Source organism: Etheostoma spectabile, chromosome 16, assembly GCF_008692095.1.
Source record: "Etheostoma spectabile isolate EspeVRDwgs_2016 chromosome 16, UIUC_Espe_1.0, whole genome shotgun sequence".
In the NCBI taxonomy this organism is placed as follows: domain Eukaryota; kingdom Metazoa; phylum Chordata; class Actinopteri; order Perciformes; family Percidae; genus Etheostoma; species Etheostoma spectabile.
Genome location: NC_045748.1, coordinates 9,010,980 through 9,031,510, shown reverse-complemented (window position 1 = coordinate 9,031,510; position 20,531 = coordinate 9,010,980). Strand labels below are relative to the sequence as shown.

The 20,531-nt window shown below is 37.9% G+C and overlaps 2 protein-coding genes across 2 annotated transcripts; both read right to left on the bottom strand.

The window, feature by feature from the left end:
• Window positions 1-1,640: 1,640 nt before the first annotated feature.
• On the bottom strand, window positions 1,641-2,980 carry LOC116704716 (liver-expressed antimicrobial peptide 2). Its single transcript, XM_032540330.1, has 2 exons — window positions 1,979-2,980; window positions 1,641-1,808 (listed from the first exon to the last, which is right to left on the bottom strand). The coding sequence occupies exons 1-2, from the start codon at window positions 2,039-2,041 to the stop codon at window positions 1,641-1,643; spliced, it is 231 nt and encodes a 76-aa protein (XP_032396221.1). The 5' UTR covers window positions 2,042-2,980.
• A 415-nt stretch (window positions 2,981-3,395) lies between these two features.
• scarb2c (scavenger receptor class B, member 2c) lies at window positions 3,396-18,629 on the bottom strand. Its single transcript, XM_032538927.1, has 12 exons — window positions 18,361-18,629; window positions 15,704-15,861; window positions 13,977-14,121; window positions 12,357-12,548; window positions 12,145-12,236; window positions 11,320-11,439; window positions 10,282-10,460; window positions 9,534-9,652; window positions 7,094-7,167; window positions 6,272-6,313; window positions 5,472-5,643; window positions 3,396-5,040 (listed from the first exon to the last, which is right to left on the bottom strand). Exons 1-12 carry the CDS (start codon window positions 18,481-18,483, stop codon window positions 5,002-5,004), a joined length of 1,455 nt encoding a protein of 484 aa, XP_032394818.1. The 5' UTR covers window positions 18,484-18,629; the 3' UTR covers window positions 3,396-5,001.
• Between the last annotated feature and the right edge of the window lie 1,902 nt (window positions 18,630-20,531).

Sequence of the window (20,531 nt, the reverse complement as noted above, 5' to 3'; positions counted from 1 at the left end):
CATGTGGTTAACTCTGTTATATATTGTAGGTAAACTTCACATCTAAAGCCATAACCAACATGTTGGCAATAATGTTCTGTTAAAAGCACCCCCAATAACCCGAGAGTTTGTCTCCTGATTACTAGCGAGTGGGTGGGTGGGTGCGAGGAGCCTGAAGGCAGCACCACCTTAATCCAGAGCACATGCACACTCATTCCATTTGAACATATATTCCATCAGAGGAAGCCTTACCAAGTCTACCATGTTAACCTGTTAACGTGCTGGACTGAGCCACACGCATTAGTACACAAGTGGACAGATTTCAGAGGTCAACCATCTTTTTACCAAATCTGATCAGCACAACACAAGACATTAAGGAGTTCAGAGCAATTTTGAAATTCAGTTCTCTTCAAACCACACACACACACACACACACACACACACACACACACACACACACACACACACACACACACACACACACACACACACACACACACACACACACACACACACACACACACACACACACACACACAAATTTAACATATTAACATGGTCAAAAATATCCTCACAATTCCCAACCATACGATCCCTTTTATTAAAAATTTTCTGTAATTTCTCACACAGATGGGCAATATTCATGCATATTCATTAAATTCTTTTCTGTACTTTATCACAAGAGCTGTTGATGGAAAAACAGCATTATTAATTATAATTCAAAACATCGAAAGGCAGTGAGAAAAAGCTTGGTCCTTGGTCAGTGAAGAGATAGGAACGACACGCTTACCACTTTGTGGAAAATGCTCTTAAATGCATAAAAACAGAAATATTTCATTTCCATATGAAAAATCCCAGTCATACTGTTTTTGTAGTAAACAAAAATCATAAGTTGTCATCTTCTTCCCATGCATTAAAAGAGTAGAAGGAACTGTGAGGTATATTTTAATTGGTTCTGAACTTGTTACATACAACCGCTTAAAACAAAATGTAAACGTATAGTTGAATATCTACAATATGTACAAATAAATAAATAATAATAATATAACATGAACCAATAAACTCAGTGCCGCACAAACTTTGCATGAGTATTTATATTTTAATAAGTGTTTTAGACTAATTCAGTTATAGAAATCAATGTTGCTCCAGATGTAAATGCAGAACTTACAGCTTGGTTCACTGCATTGCCAGATCGGATTACTTTAACTGAATGCACAGATAAAGTGCATTAAAGAACCAGCAGGTCTTGAGTTCAAGCCAGAATATAAGAGCAGTAATTTCATACAGGGTTCATTTTGAAACAGGTTGCTTTGGTCCATGAGGCAGTTGTTTGTTTGTCACCCTGGGAGTTTTGTTTGTGCATCCTCTTCAGTTCCAGAAGCAACATTTATTTTTCCTGCAAAGATAAGAAGCAACTTTATTGCAGTGTCATTACTTTCTGACTTTGTCCACACCATGCAAAATGCACGTGGACATAACTTCACACACTCCACAAATACAATACAGAAATATTATTGCATAGAGTCTGGGAAAACAAAAAAAAAGCTACATTTTGTCTATTTACCGGTAATATAATGGAATGTCATGTGGAGGAACATATCTGATTTCACATGAATGACAAAACTTCTAAAGTTGCAGTGGAAACTTTGATTACTTGGGTTTCAACATGTCCGAGAGGCTCTGCTGTACCTGCAGTATTGTGTGCCGCACTCTTCATGATCCCTGCAGCTGGCACCCACAGGCTTCATGCTGTTCCAACGCCACAGGAGAGAGCGTTTGGTCCGCTGGATCAAACCATTCCAGTCTTCAGGTAGAGGCAGAGCATTGACCTGTGAAGGCAAATATAAGATTCTTCAAAAACTGTGATGTCCCTCATGATGAGTGCTGATAAAATCCAATTACATTAAAAAAAATCAAAAGACAAGATGGTCTGTATTAGCACAAAAGAGAGAAGGCATCCTCTCAGAACATAAACAGTAACAGAAGGTTATTAACTTACCTGAAGGGCACAGATTAGAGACAGAACTAAGAGAACAAGGATTTTTTCCTGGAGAGTTCTCATGCTGTTGCAGATCAAGTTCTAGAGAGATGTAGTTCTGCGGTGGGGCCGGTGTGTTCTCCCATGCTACTTGTATTAAAGGCTTTAATTGGGTTGGGGAGGAGTTCCCCTTTGACAGTTATGAAATATTAATTCTCCAATATGCCACTCTAATGACTAAGGGTGAGGTTGGTCAAAGAAGCTGATCTTAAGTCAGAGCCAACGATACAAGCCTCTATGAACAGGGTTACTTATCAGTTTTATAACGGCAGCCAAAGTCAAAGTTTATCTGCAGGGTGTCAAAGTACACTTTAACCCTGTAATTAAGAACAATTCCACGTCGGAGGTATGTATGTGAAACCTGAACATGTATCAGCGACCGTAGAAATGTATCTATCCACCCATTTACTCCACCTAGAGTCTCCGTTTCATGTGGGAAGCATGGTTTAGACTGTGGAAAGAAAACCCTATGAACTCATGGAGAACATGAGAAGACCAGTCAGAAAAATCAAGGTCTAAGAGCCCTGAAACATCATCCTAACATGTGACTGCTTACCGCTAAGCCACCTTACTGTACATAAATGGTCCTCCTCTTCAAGGCTGATGTTAAATGTGCAGCTAAAGCCAGCAGGCAGTTAGCTTAGCTTACCATAAAGACTTTGGCTCAAAAGGAAAAAAAATCCACCTTCCTGCACTTCTAAAGCTTGCCAGTTAACATTTTATTTTTGTAAAAAACAACCAATTGTCATCTTATGTAGAGTTCCGTGCTGGAACACCGGGCCAGTGAGCTTAGGAGTTCTTTCGTGGTTCCTAACAATGCACTCGGCCAAGAAATAGTAGCCTGTATCTCCACGTCGAACTTTTTTTATTGCTGCTGGTAGGTAGATTTTGCAAACCTTGGACAGAGGCAGACAAGATGTTGTCACCTGCTTCCAGCCTTTGTGCTATGCTACGCTGATCACCTTCTGCTGAATAAAAGATTGATAAACAAACAAAAACTATTTTGAGCTGAAGACTAGCTAAACATTTGAAAATAAAAGGGTCAAACCACCGTACAGTAGGCGGTCGAGTTGCATTGTGGGTAATGTGAGTGCCAGGTGTTGATTTAAAAGAAGGATGCATGGAATAAGAAAAATATCTCACATTCTGCTGGATGGATTGCAATCATTTTGAATAAACAAAAAAACTACTGTCTGCAATGTAATAAGAATTGAATAGTTATAATTTTCTTTTGTAGCAGAATATTTCGTGGTAGTTTATTCTGAAATGCAAAAGAGTTAACAAAAAAATTAGGTTTAAAGCAGGTTCGTAGGTGTCTGCTTTTCAAATACAACAGTTAACAACACGTGTGTGAAGGAGGAAATACAAACAGGCCTCCAGAGAGAATGTGAAGCACACCAGGTTTATTAAAGTTGTAGTAAATGGCAAGACAATGTGCATATGTTAAATATGTGACCTATTGAAAATATGTTAACAGTGATTACATATTGATTTTACTATGTAGGAGTAGTTGTGTAAACAATAATCTCTGATACATATGAAAAAAAGACCATAACAAACATTAACACAAGACAGCCTGTCAGTAATGTGCGTGAAACAGTGGTTATTCAAATAACAAATTACACATTGTAGTGACATTCTACATAATTCTGGACAGAATATATTGCCAAACTAAAGAAAATTAAGTCAAAATAATCCGATAAAATGCTGATTAGAAGAGCAGAGTTTAACCATAAAAACAATGTGCAATTCCTAGTGGTTAAAAGGAAAAACCTTAAATAATTTTTTATTTGGCAAAATATTTATCAGTAGTACTAGCATAACGCTGTTTCATGCACTGATTTGATCATATCAGTAGAAAAACTCAAAATCGCACATTCATGTCTAATTGGAATTAGTAAAATGAAAATATTGCACAAGACATGGTACAGCACACTAGGCTATTGTTGAATTACTACTATTTGAATGTGATTCCACATTATATTTACATATATCGTGGATTACTGGATTTCCACTGAAGGTTACACAGAGTACATGGTTTTTAAAGGAAGTGGAGTTCACTATAGATTCATGACATAAAGAATAAAACATTAGGGGCACCCAGATTGCTCAGTTGGTAGAGCGGGTGCCCATACAAAGAGGTTTACTCCTTGACGCCCGGGTTTGACTCTGACCTGTGGCCCTTTGCTGCATGTCATCCCCCCCCCCTCTCTCTCCCCCTTTCATGTCTTCAGCTAACCTGTCAAATAAAGGCCTAAAAATGCCCCCAAAAAATAATCTTAAAATTAATAAAATATTATGCCAGGAGTTGTTTTGAACAGTTTGACTTTGTTATAAACTTTGGGACAATACAAAAATGTGAAATATTGATGTGAAAAAATGAAGGATATTTGTCTTGCGGTTCTTCTTACTGATGCCTCAAGAATCTGACCACACCGTGCTAAAAATGGATTATTGGCCAATTTCTAACACTAATTTAGTTCTGTAGCCATTCATTTTATGAGCCGCACACACACACACACACACACACACACACACACACACACACACACACACACACACACACACACACACACACACACACACCACACACACACACACACACACACACACACACACACACACACACACTTTTCACTTAAATTCCTGGTGGTTGAATTATGTCAGGACTAACTCTCCAGACAATTCAAATTATATTGTGTGGGAGATTTAAATTACTCAATTCACGTTGTTTCAAACCATTATCCCGTATTTAGCCGTAAAAAAGAGAAATATTTCATTTAAAAAAAGAGGGATTCTCGTAAGGATCACAATGACAATAACCCTGTAACAAACCTCTTCACTTTGTTTCCTAAAACAATTAGATTAAAACAACTGATTAAAAGGTGGAATTGTGGTTATTAATGCAAACTATTACTTGGGTGAAAAAAATGGTAGAAGACTGTGAATATGGCAATCCTTCTCCTTTTACATACTGTTTGGTGCTATGATGAGAGCAGGGGCTGTCGTTCAGCTGCAGTGCTCTGAAAAATGAAACCAGATAACAAAATGTTACTAAAAATGTAACATTAATATTAGCCAATAATATCCCACTATAACATTATCTCTGAATAATAGTTATAAAAGTAATACTTTAGGCTTGTTTTGTACATGACCACTATAGCTGAATGATTCTCAATGATTTCTCAATGAATGATTTAGTCAATCAACAGATTAATAATAATAATAATAAATAATGAATACCAATTTTGACAATCCGTTAATCATTAAAGTAGTTTAGTCAAGTAGTAATGGCAAATATTGTCTGGCCCAGTTTTTAAAATGTAAAGATTTTCTGTTCTCTTGTGTTTTCTACTGTCTTAACTTCAATATCTTTGGGTTTTGGACTATTCATTATTGTTTGAACTAAATTTAATTTGACCTACCATAGACTAAACAATTAACAAGCACTCACCTCGGGGACCTTCTGTCGGCACATCAGGAACATGAAGACTCCTCCCAGAACGATGCCTAGACCAATCAGCATGAACGGAATGTTCACCACGACATTCTGCTTAACAACAATCGCCTTCAGCTTCATGGCTGATGCGTCGTCAATGACAACGCTCTGAGAAGATGGAAGAAGAGTGTTCAGTTCAGCACAACATAAAAACACTGAACAAAGAGAGCCTAGAGATAGATAGATATATATATATATACATACATACATACATATATACATACATATATACATATATAATATATACATACATACATATATATATACATATATATATACATACATACATATATATATACATATAATATATACATACATACATATATATATATATACATAAATATATATACATACATACCTACTACATACATAATACATACATACATATATATATATATATATATTACATAAATATAACATACCTACATACATACATACATACATATTATACACATACATATATATATATATATATACATAATTATATACTACATACATATAATACATATATATACATACATATATATATACATACATATATATATATACATATACATATAAATAATCATACAATACCTATATACATATGATATACAAGTATACCATATATATACATATAATCATACATACATACAACATACCATACATACATACATACATACAATATACATATAAATACATATATATACATTATATACACACACATGAATATGTGACTAAATGACAAAACGTTGTGTGTTTTGGGACTCATTGATAAAACCACAGGAAAGATCACTGTCCTCACGTTTCCTGTTTGGCTGAAGAAAAAAAAAAATATATTCACAGTAATTTACCTACTATGATAATTATGAATTTTTGTTATGTTTATTAGTAATGTGAACACTTGTCTATGAGTTAATGAATAAATGGCAAAGAGACATTCAGACAACTGTAAGTGTCTTCCAACAACCTTCGGTTGCATGCTGTTCATAGTGTACATTTAGTTTGTGTAAATACAGTTTGACAACGTGTACATCTGTTAGGTATGGAATAGAGCGGGGCGATATGAAGAAAATCAAATATCCCGATATTTTTGACTAAATACCTCGATATCGATATTGTAGGGTCGACTATTGTTCCTTTCACAAAATGTGCACACAAGGAGATTTTTGATAATCAATCATCAGTTATGTTGATATAATAATTAAAGGCAAACAATGGAACAGCTAGAACAGTTTGGTGTGTTTAGAAAATTACATCACTCTGCTACAATGCAGCCTTTAAAAGCAGGAAAAGGCAACACTTCTGTCATTTCAGGATAATTGGATATCCAAAATTTAAGATGATATCTAGCTTTGTATATCGATATTGATATATTGCCGAGCCCTAGTGTGGATTTAAGATTATATCAAGATTGTTTGTTTTTTTCAGATGCCAAGTAGATGCACAACAAGAGAGCCACAACTGTACAAAAGTCCACTCTTAATGATGATGTTGGCAAAATTGCTTTACAGTTCTTACTGGCACTATGTCTTCTACGTTTTCAGTTTCATTAAAGCTGCCGAGACAGGAGACGATGAAGGCAATGAGCCGATTACCTGAAGGTGGGAATTTTCTCGAGGTACACGTTGACCTGAAGCCGCTTTGCTGCTTCCAAGATGATTCCTGTCAGCTGCAAAACAGATTAAAATGTAGTTTAAGAGAAACTTAAAACCACTGACCTGTGTGCAGATGTATATTGTCACCTGTCATTATGTTCAAGATCGTTATGCTGCAAACATTTTTTTAGTAAATGCACTTCAATAGTCTGGTTGGCAGAAATGTACATTAGGGCTGCACAATTAATTAGAATTTTATCAAAATCCCAATGTGGACCAGTGCAATTTCAAAGTCGCAGGAAGGGGGGGGGGGCATTATTTGTTGCAAAATGTGTCAAACCATTCTGAATTAAGCACTGGGGGGGGGACGTCTCAGCCTACAAATCGTATCCTAGAGAAAAATCTTTGCTTGGTACAGATCCTTGCAAAAATCACACTATATCATTTAATTTAATTTTCTTTTAATTTTCTTTTTTTTTAATGAAAACAATCAATCCCTCCAATATTGTGAATCATATCTCAAATCGCGCAGCCCTACTGTCAACAATAAAGATGTTATCTGCATACATTTTGTTTTGTAGTTCGCCCAAATGAACATCCCAGCCCTGAAGCTGGCAACAGAGGTGGTTGCTCTACTCATAAAGTTGTAAAGGGCACCGTAACCCATTAACTCAGTATTCTCATGCAGTGGCACAATAAAAATGACAGTACGACGGTGGATAAACAGACAAAACAGTAGCTTGTTTACTGGGTTCAAAGATGAATGCCACCTCCTCACACGTTTGGGCTAATAAAGTTTACATGAATTGGTTTGAAATGTAAGTGTATGAATCACGGCTGAATGCTGGGTGAGGCAAATCGACTATTTGCTCTTTTGTTTGTTCTTTTTTTATAATAATTTAAATATATTAAAAAAGGAATACTTTTTTTTATTTTAACAAATTGATGTCTTAACGGTTTGTGTCTTTGTAGTCTCTTTGCTACTTTCATGAGTATTCTTCATTGATTCCCAGGATTCAAATTACAGTGATTCTACATATGAGATGTCAACAGATGTTCAGCAACCCATTGTGGACATCCATGGAGTGTTTTTTTTTCAGTCTGCTTCCCTTTATTATGGATTTACCACAGGACAAGTTATTACAGTATGACACATGATAAGAGCTGAAAGGAGCTTATCTTTGGTGACAGCTCCATTCCACCTCTGGTTAATCTTTACCCATTGCCCCGTGTGTAGCCACTGACACGGTAGTTCACCCTCTAGTGGTAAACATGAATGTTGTCTTGGTGCAAAGTTTTAAACACAAAGGTTTTCATATCAGCTTCCTATATTGCAACTATTTTTTCTGAAAAAGGAATCATATTAACAACATGAGGGTGTAAAGTAAAGAAAGGCTTAAAACAAAATGTACACAAATTACATCTTTAAAAGCTCTGCTCAGAAATAGGTTTTCCTTACTGTTGCTTCACCCGGATGTTTAACTTTCACGGTGCAGAATGATGTATGAGCCGAGTTTGACACTAGAAGTGTTTTAAAACTAATCTGTTGAAGACCAAAAGTTTGAAGTGGAAACTAAAAACCTCCACTACACACCCACTGTGGATGTAGGAGACATCTTTAAGTAACTTTTGAAATGAAAAATTACATATTGGGGACTTTTCAGTGAGAGACAATGAGAAGATGTAATTATAAGAATGTAGTAGAACTGTAGTAGAACTAGTTTTAATTTAACTTTTTTGAGGGAACAAATACCAGACATAAAGTTGTTCTCCAAGACAGCAGAATCTTTTTACATGTCTTAAAACATCCATCCATCCATCCATCCATCTTTGTCCACTTATCCGGGGTCGGGATGTGGGGGCAGCAGCTCCAGCAGGGGACCCCAAACTTCCCTTTCCCCACATTAACCAGCTCCGATTAGGGGATCCTGAGGCGTTCCAGATCAGGTTGGAGATATAATCCCTCCACCTAGTCCTGGGTCTTCCCCGAGGCCTCCTCCCAGCTGGACTTGCCTGGAACACCTCCCAAGGGAGGCACCCAGGAGTCATCCTAACCAGATGCCCAAAACACCTCAACTGGCTCCTTTCGACGCCAAGGAGCAGCGGCTCTACTCCGAGCTCCCCACAGATGACTGTGCTTCTCACCTTATCTCTAAGGGAGACGCCCACCCCCCTCTTGAGGAAACCCATTTCGGCCGCTTGTACCCTTGATCTCGTTCTTTCGGTCATGACCCAGCCTTCATGACCATAGGTGAGGGTAGGAACAAATTCTGACTGGTAGATCGAGAGCTTTGCCTTCTAGCTCAGCTCTCTTTTCATCTCAACTTTGCAATAAATTGAATGTAATACTGCACCCGCTGCACCGATTTTCCGACAAATCTCCAAAGGTATATGAAATCTCTTAAAACATGTCTGTAAGAATTAAAGTAGAAATTCCTACCGGATTGATAACAATCGTAGTCTGGTGCTGCTCCTTATTAGGCCTCATACCAAATACATCCTGAACATATTTCTCATCTGCCTGGTAGAAGTGTGGTGGAGACATTATGATGGGAGCTCCTGGACACACAAAAAGATTCAGTTAGAAGTTGTATAATATCCTTGGCCTGGTAGAGAGGTCATCAGGTGGGCCCCAACCTTCTCTGGGTGTTTTGACCCTAATCCACAACACCCTCCAGTTGGCTTGTCAGCAGTGACTGGCCAGGTCACTTCCCCTCTCTTTCAGGCTTCCAGCTTGTGTCCTCACTCTTGTGCCAGAGCCAACCGAATAACATTATGAAAAATACTTAGATCAGATTCAGAAAAAAAACCAGTTCATGATGAAAAAGCTTTCATAGAACATTTCCTTAACTACTCCTGGTGAGTTTTAACTGTTTTGGTCTACAAATACTCCCACACTGCCGACTTAAGCCGCTTTTTGTGGCGAATACAAGGCTGGGATGTCAGTTCCAAATTTACATATTACCGCTCTTCTTACCAACGTTACAAGTGAGTGGCACTCATACAAACAGATTTCACCGTACACCCAAATGTGACTCGCAAGATTCATTTTGTCAACAAGGTCACAATGCAGGAATCCGGACACCACAGATATCATAGTTTCCACACTTCTTACAGTAATGAAACTGTAACGTAATGTAACCGTGGTTATGGAAAAATTGGTTCATCCCGACATTCCTACTTCCTACCTTGTTTACATCGGCTGACATTCAGTAGGCCAGAGCCCAGGCAATTTCCAGCAGGGACACAGAAGCCTGCGTTGGCTGGGTTCACGGTATGATTGGCAAACACCTTGCTCGGGGGACTGAAGAGATACCCAGGGATCCCCTTCACCGTCACATCCTCCTCATACACAGCGTACAGAGACCTTGGAAACAGAGTCCAATGCTGGTTAATCTTTGCAGGCACAAATCAGTTATGTAAAGCTGGAAAAGCTTTACAGAACTGGTGGGGTTTTTGCGCAAATCTTGTACATGAGCTACGTGGTAAGCTGATTTACTGAAAACCTGGACAGCACATACAGTTGTATTTTTTTAAAGGGTTTAAAAGGTTGTGCTAACCTGTTACTGCATCATAAACCTTGGCTGTCTGTGCTGCACTCTCAGTTCTGATGTATGAACCCTCAAAGAGGGTGGATATTAGTTTTTAAAGCAGCACTAAATAGGTAGTAACCTAACAGTAACCTCATTCAAAAGGCCAACACTGATCAGCCATCCACCCAGCAAAGCTAAATTGGTATAAACCCATGTATCCAGACACGAATAATGATGAGGGAAAGGCTTGGGAAGACATTAATAGGATGATTGAGGGGAGAGCCATTTCACTAGCCAATTCAAGCCACGGAGATAAGACCAGAACAAGAATGACTCTGTAAAAATGGAAATCGAAAGGCCCACTTAATTAAAAATTAATTGTATATTACCTAAAGCTGAAAAGGTCAGCTGAGCTCAACAGGTAACCAGACAAAATGAAAGGCAAAATGAAAGAAACAAAATAAAAACAAAAACCCCATCAACTAAGAAGGACTTTAAGCTAATAAAGAAAAGCCAGAAAAAGTACCCAAATGGGGTCAAATGTGAAAGCTCACACAACTCAATGTTTCTCGCCTTTAAAAAGCCCAAGATATTTGGGAATAAAGTATAGACAATTATTTGTAAGGATTTGGTGCATGCCCAGTTACATTTGGGGAACATATTTAGTCTCCCAGCAGCACTTGGTCAGCTCACCTGCACAGGTCAGAGGAGAACATGTAGAGTGTCTCATTCTTGGTGATGACTGGATGGAAAAATGCTCCGTTGGTTCCATTGATCATGTTGCAGTCATCAGATGACCACCAATTCAGCTTGCTGCAAGCATACACAAAAAAAAAAATAATATTGGTAATGTTTGTTTTTTTTAAATCAGATTTTCATTTATAAATTTAAAAACCAAGGAGTTTTGGACATAAACAATGCCCAGCACCCAACCATTTCATAATTTTGCCTTTGTGAAGGACTACTAACCCATTTTTTAGGCGAAACCTATGTTGTTTAGATGTTTTATATAGTGTGGGCTTGAAAAGGCCTGGTAAAACCCTGCTGTAGCTTTGTGTTTAACTGACAGATAAGAGAGTGGCTCCAATCTTCTTATTCAAATCTTTGCAAGAAAGCAAATACGTCTTAAATACTACTACAGCTCATTGGGTAGCAAGTCAATATAGAAAGTCATTGTTAAACCTTACTGACAGATACCGTCTTAAAAAGTTTCTTTCATCCATTTCAAGTGCAACAGAGAGGATTAACATTGGTGTGGCTTATAGACATGAATAGCTCTGTTGAAAGACACATATCAACTGTAATATGATAATGGCCTAAAAACCTTCATGTTATCAAACAGGGTGAAAAAGCCTTAATTATTTGACTGTTTTGGTAATCATACAATCCAAATTGTGTAAGCCAACTCTGATCCATTTAATGTAATGTATGTAATCAATTATTACCACTGAGTGGATTTACAGAGCAGGAGATCATTGTCATTTCTTTGCTGGAGGTGAGAATAAACATTTACTGTACCTTTCACCGTTCCATGTATCCACTCTGGAAAAGTCCTTGTAGTTTTGCTGTCCAGTGAAGAAGACATAATCACCATCGTTTGAAGCATTGGTCTATAGGGAAAAATAGGAATGTTTTAAAAAATTGAAAACAGCTCCCACATAAGAAACTCTTGATTTTCTGTGATTATAAAAACAATCGCACAATAGTATATTCATATGCTTAAATGAGACCTTATAAAAGAGTCCAAAAACATCATCCAGCTCGGGTCTTAAAGTTCTGAGGGCTTTGAGTAGGCCGTCTTCATAACCCCAGAGCAGCTCTCCCACTGTGTGGGTGGTAAACAGGCCTTCCCCGGTGCCCTTCATGTAGGAGGAGATCAGATTGGCGATGATAGTCTGGTCCTTGAATTGCTCCATCACCGTCTACCAGGAGAAAGAAGGGAAGACAACCTGTTCTGTAACGCCCTGATAGCATAAGCTCCTACGATTAAACTATTTAATTTCTGTTTCAAATAAAGTTGAGTAAAAAAAAAAAAAAGAATATGTAGAAGCTGGAAAATGGCAAAACATGCAGCATGTGAATTAAAAAGGTTATAAACATTTGTATTAGACTTTGTGGTAGCTAAAATCCTCTAATAACTGTTTTGGGGAGGGGAGTGAGTGATTTATTGTATATTATGGAATAATAGCTGTAACCTGTGTGTGGTGTTTCTCCGTCTAGTGAAGTACTTCTTATTTGTTTCCAAAGCAATGCCGCTCCTTGTAAGTACATGGAAGACATGTTAATCAATTGATCTTTGATAGCATACTCTAAAATATATTACACAGTGCTAGTGATGTTACTTTCTTTGCCGAGGCTTCAAAGAGTGTGTCGAGAAATCCCGGAAGTTTTCCGTGACAAGTGTATCGAGGCTTGTATCATTTTAGACACATTTTTCAGTTTTAGAATATTAATATTGCCCCTGCTGCTATTATAATATGACCCAAAGATTGATTTACACACATTTGTAGCCACATTCCTCCCAAGGCAATCCGTTTACTACACATTTATGTTTTACAATCATTATACCAGCAGAAAATACACACTAAGTTGATATAAATGGATTACATGGAAATTGATTTTTCTCATAATCGTTATTTCTTAAAAGGGCGCTATGCTGTTTTCTCGCAGGTTTCTCTAATAGAGCTCCCCCTACCGCTTCAAAATAGATATCTGGCTCCTATGTTTACTTGTGTCTGACTCCTCGCTCGGTCAGTCTGCCGTTTCCTCTTTCTCTCTTCCTCCGACAATGCTTTCCTAGCTTTCTGCTTCTTTTTTGCCAGCTCAGCCCTGACCATAGAGTGAAAAACCATGAAGCTTCCTGACACTGAGGCCTTTTTCCCCTCACAGGCGCTAGGGGGGACCGAGACGACCACCATGCAACTCGAAAATCATATAACCATTCCAATGACTCTGAAGGTGTTCAGTTAAGTTAAGATGAAGCTTAAAAAAACCTATACGACAAATAATTTTTTCCCAGAGATGGTTTCTGTCATTTTAGGTAGTTTTTAATCATGCTGTTAGTTCCAAGTTTTATTTGATGCTATTAAAACAGGGTGAAACGTCATGGTTGACAGCTGTGATTACTCGCAATTGGTCGGATGGGCGGGACTTGGATACTGCAGCTCCACCGCCAGATCACTACTGCACAGACACTGTACATGATGGCAGTGCCCTTAGACTTGATATTTTGGCTTATTTTTGTACACTTGGAGGAAGGGAAAATGCGTAGTCCATCTTTTTCTTTATTTCTTTTTTTCACAGTCTATGATTCTAACACCACTAGTAGTTCATGGATTTGTGCGGCTCACCATTGCAGGGATGTTGATCGTCCTGATGAGGTCACTCTCTGGACCTCGGGACATATTAGGCTGGAATATGTAGGTCTTAGTGTTGACAGCTGCTACTTTAGTGCCATTATCCTGGAAGTCCACTTGCTCCATAGGCCGGTACTCTCTGTGTAGAAAAATACAGAACCAACAGGGTTACGGTCAAAAGTTAATAGTTCTGTGTCACAGTGCTGCAGCCAAAAGTGTTAAGAGAAAGAAAAACCTTTAATAAGGTTGCCAAGAATCTTAAATTAACTACACATGCAGTCTCTGCATCTTAGACTGCAGAGAAAATGCTTTTGTTAAATAATGATAAAGTTCTGTTTTCAAAATCATAATTTTGGCTCAATTATAGCATTGTGCAGTCATTTTCTTTCATGACTCAGATTCATGTGACTGTCAAAAAAAAAAAAAAACACATCCTTGATGGTGAGTGCAATTATGAGGGCTGCTGTGATGCACTTTCTGGACAAATTAAACTCTCCTCCACGGGTGAATCTCAACTGTTTTTTAAACAACCAATTATAACCTTCTTGTAACTTAAAACATTTATAGAGTATGTGAATGAGTAGGTAAGAAAATTACTACGAATGGCCTTTTATCAAAAGCTCTACAGGAGGTGCCTCAAAGTGCTCAGGTGTAACTGATCGGGGATTCAGCAGAACATTTGTGACCATCTGGTTCAGCTTCCAATGAGACTGTAAATATGTACAGTGTTGAAAAATATAAGAAAGCCATCTCAGGTATGTGGTAAGTGGTTGACAGGGGTATTTAAGGTAATGGATTGGCAAATAAAACTGTTTTCCTACCATTATGTCAAAAAAACTGCCTTTTGACGAAGTAAATTGCTTTTGGACAGAAAAGGATAAAGGAAAAAAAGAATATCTCAGCTAGACAAATTGGCATCTGTACAAAGCTACAGTGTCTGTCTGTGTTAATAGACAAACAAGCTGCATCAAGCTAGCCAGAGACAGGACCGCACTCACAGCTCTCTGCTTCTGTCTCTGCAATAGGACATGGACATTTTTGAAAAGACAATAATTTAGCAATGGCAGAAACACAAATTATATTTTGTCTACTATTTACAGTAGTCACTTTGTCTTTCTGAAAATTGCAACAAAATACACAAACCACAAGTGATTGTGAGGTTTTCACAACAAGATGTACTGCAGTCACACTGTTCATGTAAACCTAAATTAACCGTGGTAAACCATTGTTGCTGTAATTCTTTATACACCTTCAGGGAATGTCAACTATTCTAAGTTAAGCCAAGAATACCCACTCAAAACTATTTATTTTAATAATTCTTGATAGATTTGTAGACTCATATTCCAACCTTTTGTATAATAGTGTATGTATAATGTATTGCTTGTGCATACATGGTTAAATTGACTGGAATTCTCCTTTAATCTAATCATCAGCTTGTTAGCACCTTTGCACTTTGAAAGGTGAAAGACTTTGTTTCCATCATGTGATCTGTAGTAACATTTTTTTTTACTGACTTGCCAATTTGGCGTATTCAGTTTATTTCTATTCACGCATAATGTTAAAAGTTTGGAAGGAGGGAGCTTGATTGCAATTGCATTTGCATCCCCCCTCCTTTGATCCATGTGGCTGTTTTTACTGTGACATCTTCACTTCTGTTTTATTGAATACATGCCTAACGTTAGAGAAATAAGAGTAAAGTCTTTCTCCTTTTGCTTTCTCACCTGTATGTGTATGGTCCAATCTCAATCACAGCAGGCCGATCCCCATCCAGCACCTCCATGGGGTTGGTCAGATTAAAGAAGTAAAACTGCATGTAAATGGGGGCGGGTGGATTCTTCCAGGCCTCAAATGCCTCAGTGCCATTCTTCAAAACTACTTCCTAAGGGGGACAAAGAGCAGTGGTTTAGTTCAGGCGCAAATATGCTGATGACTAAGCTGCCCTCCCACCATATGACAAACTCTACTGCAAGTGGTGAAATCTCCATTTGGATCAGCAGTCATGATATGGCATTTAACTGTGTTAATGCTGATTCAGCAGCATTCACAGTATTGTTATCCGATTCTTTATCCTTCAACTTTCTTTGGTCGCCTCTAACTTCTGCATACATTCAGCAACAAAGGCCATTCAAATATCTAAATGTTTAGCTCTTTAAGCACATGATGGGACGTCAACTTCTTTCCTGCTATTCATGCTTGTTAAAATATTAAGCTTAAAAAAAATACATTACAGTCTATGGAGCAATGTTCAAATCCTCTTGAGGCTTTTTTCTTTTTGAAATGCTACTCCCACATACTTTTACCTACAGACAACAAACTTTAAACTATTCATAAAACCTATAGCTATTACATTAATATTCAGCTTCAGGATATCTTTACAGTTTTTGTGGTATCACTGTTAGTGTTTCATACAGGCTTTTTCTGTGCATACAATGGAGTTAGGCTGAATCTCATTTCTCTGTCTAATACCTTCCCGTTAGATTTGCGTGTTCACGTGAGAGTAAGGGCTATGGTGTTCTTAATTTAAATGTTTTTAAACATCGTTAGCTTGCTATGCTAATGTTACATTGCTGATTTGCACAACAGTCACGCATTTCTCGGCCTTGAATGGACTCCATGCATGTCTACAGTTTAAACCATTATCAAAAGAATTTAATTTGATATCAGTGCACAACACTACTTGCTTTGGAGACATCAATACGTGCTTTATATATATACCGTCCTGTATCACACAGGGACGCAGGAGGACACAAGGCAGATGATCCACTTTTGGGCTGAAAACGAGCAGAAGTTTCTTAAATCATGTGTTCATGTTGCAGCCATTCATTATTGTGTTGGTAATACATTATTGTAATCATTTGTAATTAATTCCTGTTCATGCACTTGTACATTGTTGCTGGTTATGATGCGGGACACTGATGAAAGACATGTGAGGGAAGCGTTTCTGGCCAACAGGCATCAGACTGGTCTGGAATATCAGAATGGCTGTAGTTTATTTGTTGGTTTGTGGTCTTGTGTCTTTTTTTGTTGTATACATTTGAGTGCCTTTTAATATGTTTGTGAAATGTAAGTTATGGTTCTAATAGTTGATAATGGTTATGTCATCTAATATGTTTTTTTGTCTTGTTTTTGCCTGTTATGTTTCATTTATTGGGCAATAAAGATAGATTTTGGTTAACAAAGAAAGTGTTTCTGAACATCAATGACATTCAAAATGGTGATAACTGAAACGCATATACAACACACCATGCAGTGTGTATACAAATATGTATTGCAAACAGACCTAAGTACTACACAGATAAAAACATCTGCACCACCACCAAAGTGAACATAAAATAACTATAAAATATATACATGCATATGACACTGTTGTCAAAACCAACGCAATCGACATAGACACACTTGCAGAAGACATCTTGGAAGTTTGGGATCAATACTGTATGGTGATGTAACCTTAACCAATTGGTGTCTCATTTCATAGGGGTATGTTTTCACCGCTGGCCTTACCACTCGGTTTTGATTGCCAAGGGGGAAGACAGAGAAGACAGAGAAGACAGGGAAGACAGAGAAGACAGAGAAATGAGATTCAGCCTAGTATCTCATGACTTAGTGGGTTAGGACATCACTAGAGAGGGAAGCCTTGCGAAATCGTCTTAAAACCTCCTATAACATGCTCTCACGTCCACAATATTTACTTGCCATACACAAGTTGTACGTCAAAATGTAGCTATTCTTGTCTTATTTCAGCCGATGTGCTAATTTAAGCAATAGGCCTTAAGGTTTTTGAATTAGCTGCCTCAAAGCAACAAGATACCTTCTTATCCTTATCATCCACGCCAAATTTAGCTTAATCCAGTCTTGAGCACAAAGCTGTTTTTTAAACTGTGATATTAGAGTAATTTGTACGTTAGCTACGCAAATAACACGACTACAGCTTCGGCAACCTCTTGGGATGCTCAAAGTGAAGATATTTCAGTAATACAGTTTAAGGTTTTCGACTGGGAAGCAAGTAAACCAGCAGAGGGCTAGTTCCAATTCTCTGAAATGGAATCTTTCCCAGGTCTTGGCGTGGCCATAGCAGGATTGGTAAATTCATTAAACTAGCAAAATAATTGTCTATGACAGTATTGGAAGAAGCCTAAATAAATTGCATTCCACAAGCAATTAGCTAGTACTTTATAAATATACTTTATAAATTAGCTTAAAAACTAAAGCTCTCCAGCAAACAGTATACTGAAACTCAAGAGGCGAAATCGAAACACAGCAGGCTGTCAAACTAGCTAGCTAACTTAGTTAAGTTAGCGTTAACAGACACCAACATGTCTAACGTTAGCCTGTTATATAAAACGTTAGCCAGAAACTGATTGGTAACGTAGCCTACCTTCTCAACGGCCGACTGTACGAAATGTGTAAACACGTTAGACAAGACCAAAGCAATACCCGCGATCAGAAGCAGTATAGACAAAGCTCCGGTGCTGTAAATGCAACATGACTTCAGTAGCATGGTGAACTAGAAAAATGATATCGAAGGAAGGTCAAGTTAGCTCTATCTGACATTAGCTACTGTCTATGCGTGTGTGTTGTTTTTGTTTTGATGGCCCACTGCGCCCAGCTAGGAATTCTCGGTGAAGCGAAGACAAACAACCGGAATGAAATACTTCCCTATTACCACTTCCGCTTTCTTCGACAGTCGACGGCTTCCCGGAGCATGCAGCCGTTAACAATACACTACACTGATATATTTTAAATAGCCCATTTAATGCAAGTCGGAATTTAAGATGCTACAACATGACAGTGCTATTAGAACTATTATATGGTGGACAAAATAATGTTTTTTTCCCGCGTTAGCTGGTTGTTGAAGGCCTAATGTAGGGTCAATATCTGTCTTGCATATAAAGACTCTTTGTTGTTAATCGCATGACAATGACGTCATTCATTAAACCAGTCTTTTCTGGACAATTTGGTGATTGGAGATTTCATTGCATCTTATTAAAAATAATAATGCTAATAATGTATACTTTAATAATCCCACAAGGGGAAATTACAATTTACACTCTTTTCTTATTACACACAGGCGTGAATTATACACACATGCTCAGTACCTATACATGCACTAAATGGAGAGATGTCAGAGTGGGGGGGGCTGCCCGTGGAAAGGTGCCCCGAGCAGTTGGCGGTTACGGACTGAGCTACTGCCACTGACACAGATAGTGGCAGTAGTAGTAGTAGTAGTAGACGAGGTCACTTTCAGACATGAAATACTGGAACTAGCTAGAGGCAGTTAAGGTGCAAAAATACAGTCACCAGACATCCCCATGGGCTCTGTGGTGATTTAAAACATCCTTATAGGAAACAATACAAAGCCGGATATCATTTCCAGCAACAGGTTTCAATTAGAATTACATGTGGGACGCAAAGTCCATTCCCAAAACTACCCATTGATTGGAGAGGACGAGACAGGAATGTAGAAGTGCTTCAGATTTGTTACAGCTTAAGAGAGCTGTGATTATGAAAATATTGTACACATTTGGTTTTGTGCTGCTTATGAGGCTTTAATAAACAGCATTTTTTTAGTTTTTATAAGGAAAATGCTAATTTATTAAGGCTGTAGATTATTGCCACCGTAAATTAGTGCGGCTGCATTGGACACCTACACCTCATATTGACTGTAAGCTGTGTGGATATAACATCCCAAAATACCTGATAAATCAGGTAGTTTAGTCTTTCAGAAACACATTGGAAACGGAGGCAAACATCACTGAGGCTGAGTTTAAACATCTGTCTTTTTTTCTTCACAGCCTTGACTAAGTGATTGAGTGAGTCACTGCATGGATCGGACTGAACATGAAGAGCCTTAAAGCAAAGTTTAGAAAAACCGATGTAAGTGACAAGATAGTGGCAGTAGTAGTAGTAGTAGTATAGTAGTAGTAGTAGTAGTAGTAGTGCTACTACTACTACTACTACTACTATCTGTGTCTTAGTTAAAAAGAAGAGTTTGTGTAGGTTCAAGACTGAAAATAGGTCTGGCAATGCAAGACTACAACCAAAGTGGTCCAAAGGCCTCATATTTAGTCTGTAGCAGTTGGTTTGTAGTAATTTGATTACATTTGATTATATTTTGTTTGCTAATATGCATTACCCATTATGCAGGATATTCACTAAAAGGCCATCCAGGTGGGTCCTGCATTAGAACGTGTCTTGGCTGGCTTGGATCCTGGTCTTTTGAAAAAGAGGTCAACAGTGGCCTACCTCAACAATGATCGAATGAATTCAGTTTATTCAACCTCCCCGTACGGTAATCCCTACATTTTAAGGGTTATATTACCCTTGAGCAAGGAACTCAATTACCTTGAAATGTTTTGTGACCAAATAATAAATACTGGTAGTTTACATAGGCTAAGAACAAGTCAAATATTTTCTCACATATACAAAATAGCTTGTAGGTTTAGGGTATGTATGACACTTTTTCTGTGGAGACACATTTTAGCTACTTTTAGAAAGAAAAAATAACCTACTATTTATTAATAAAACATTATTCAAAACGCAGAACAA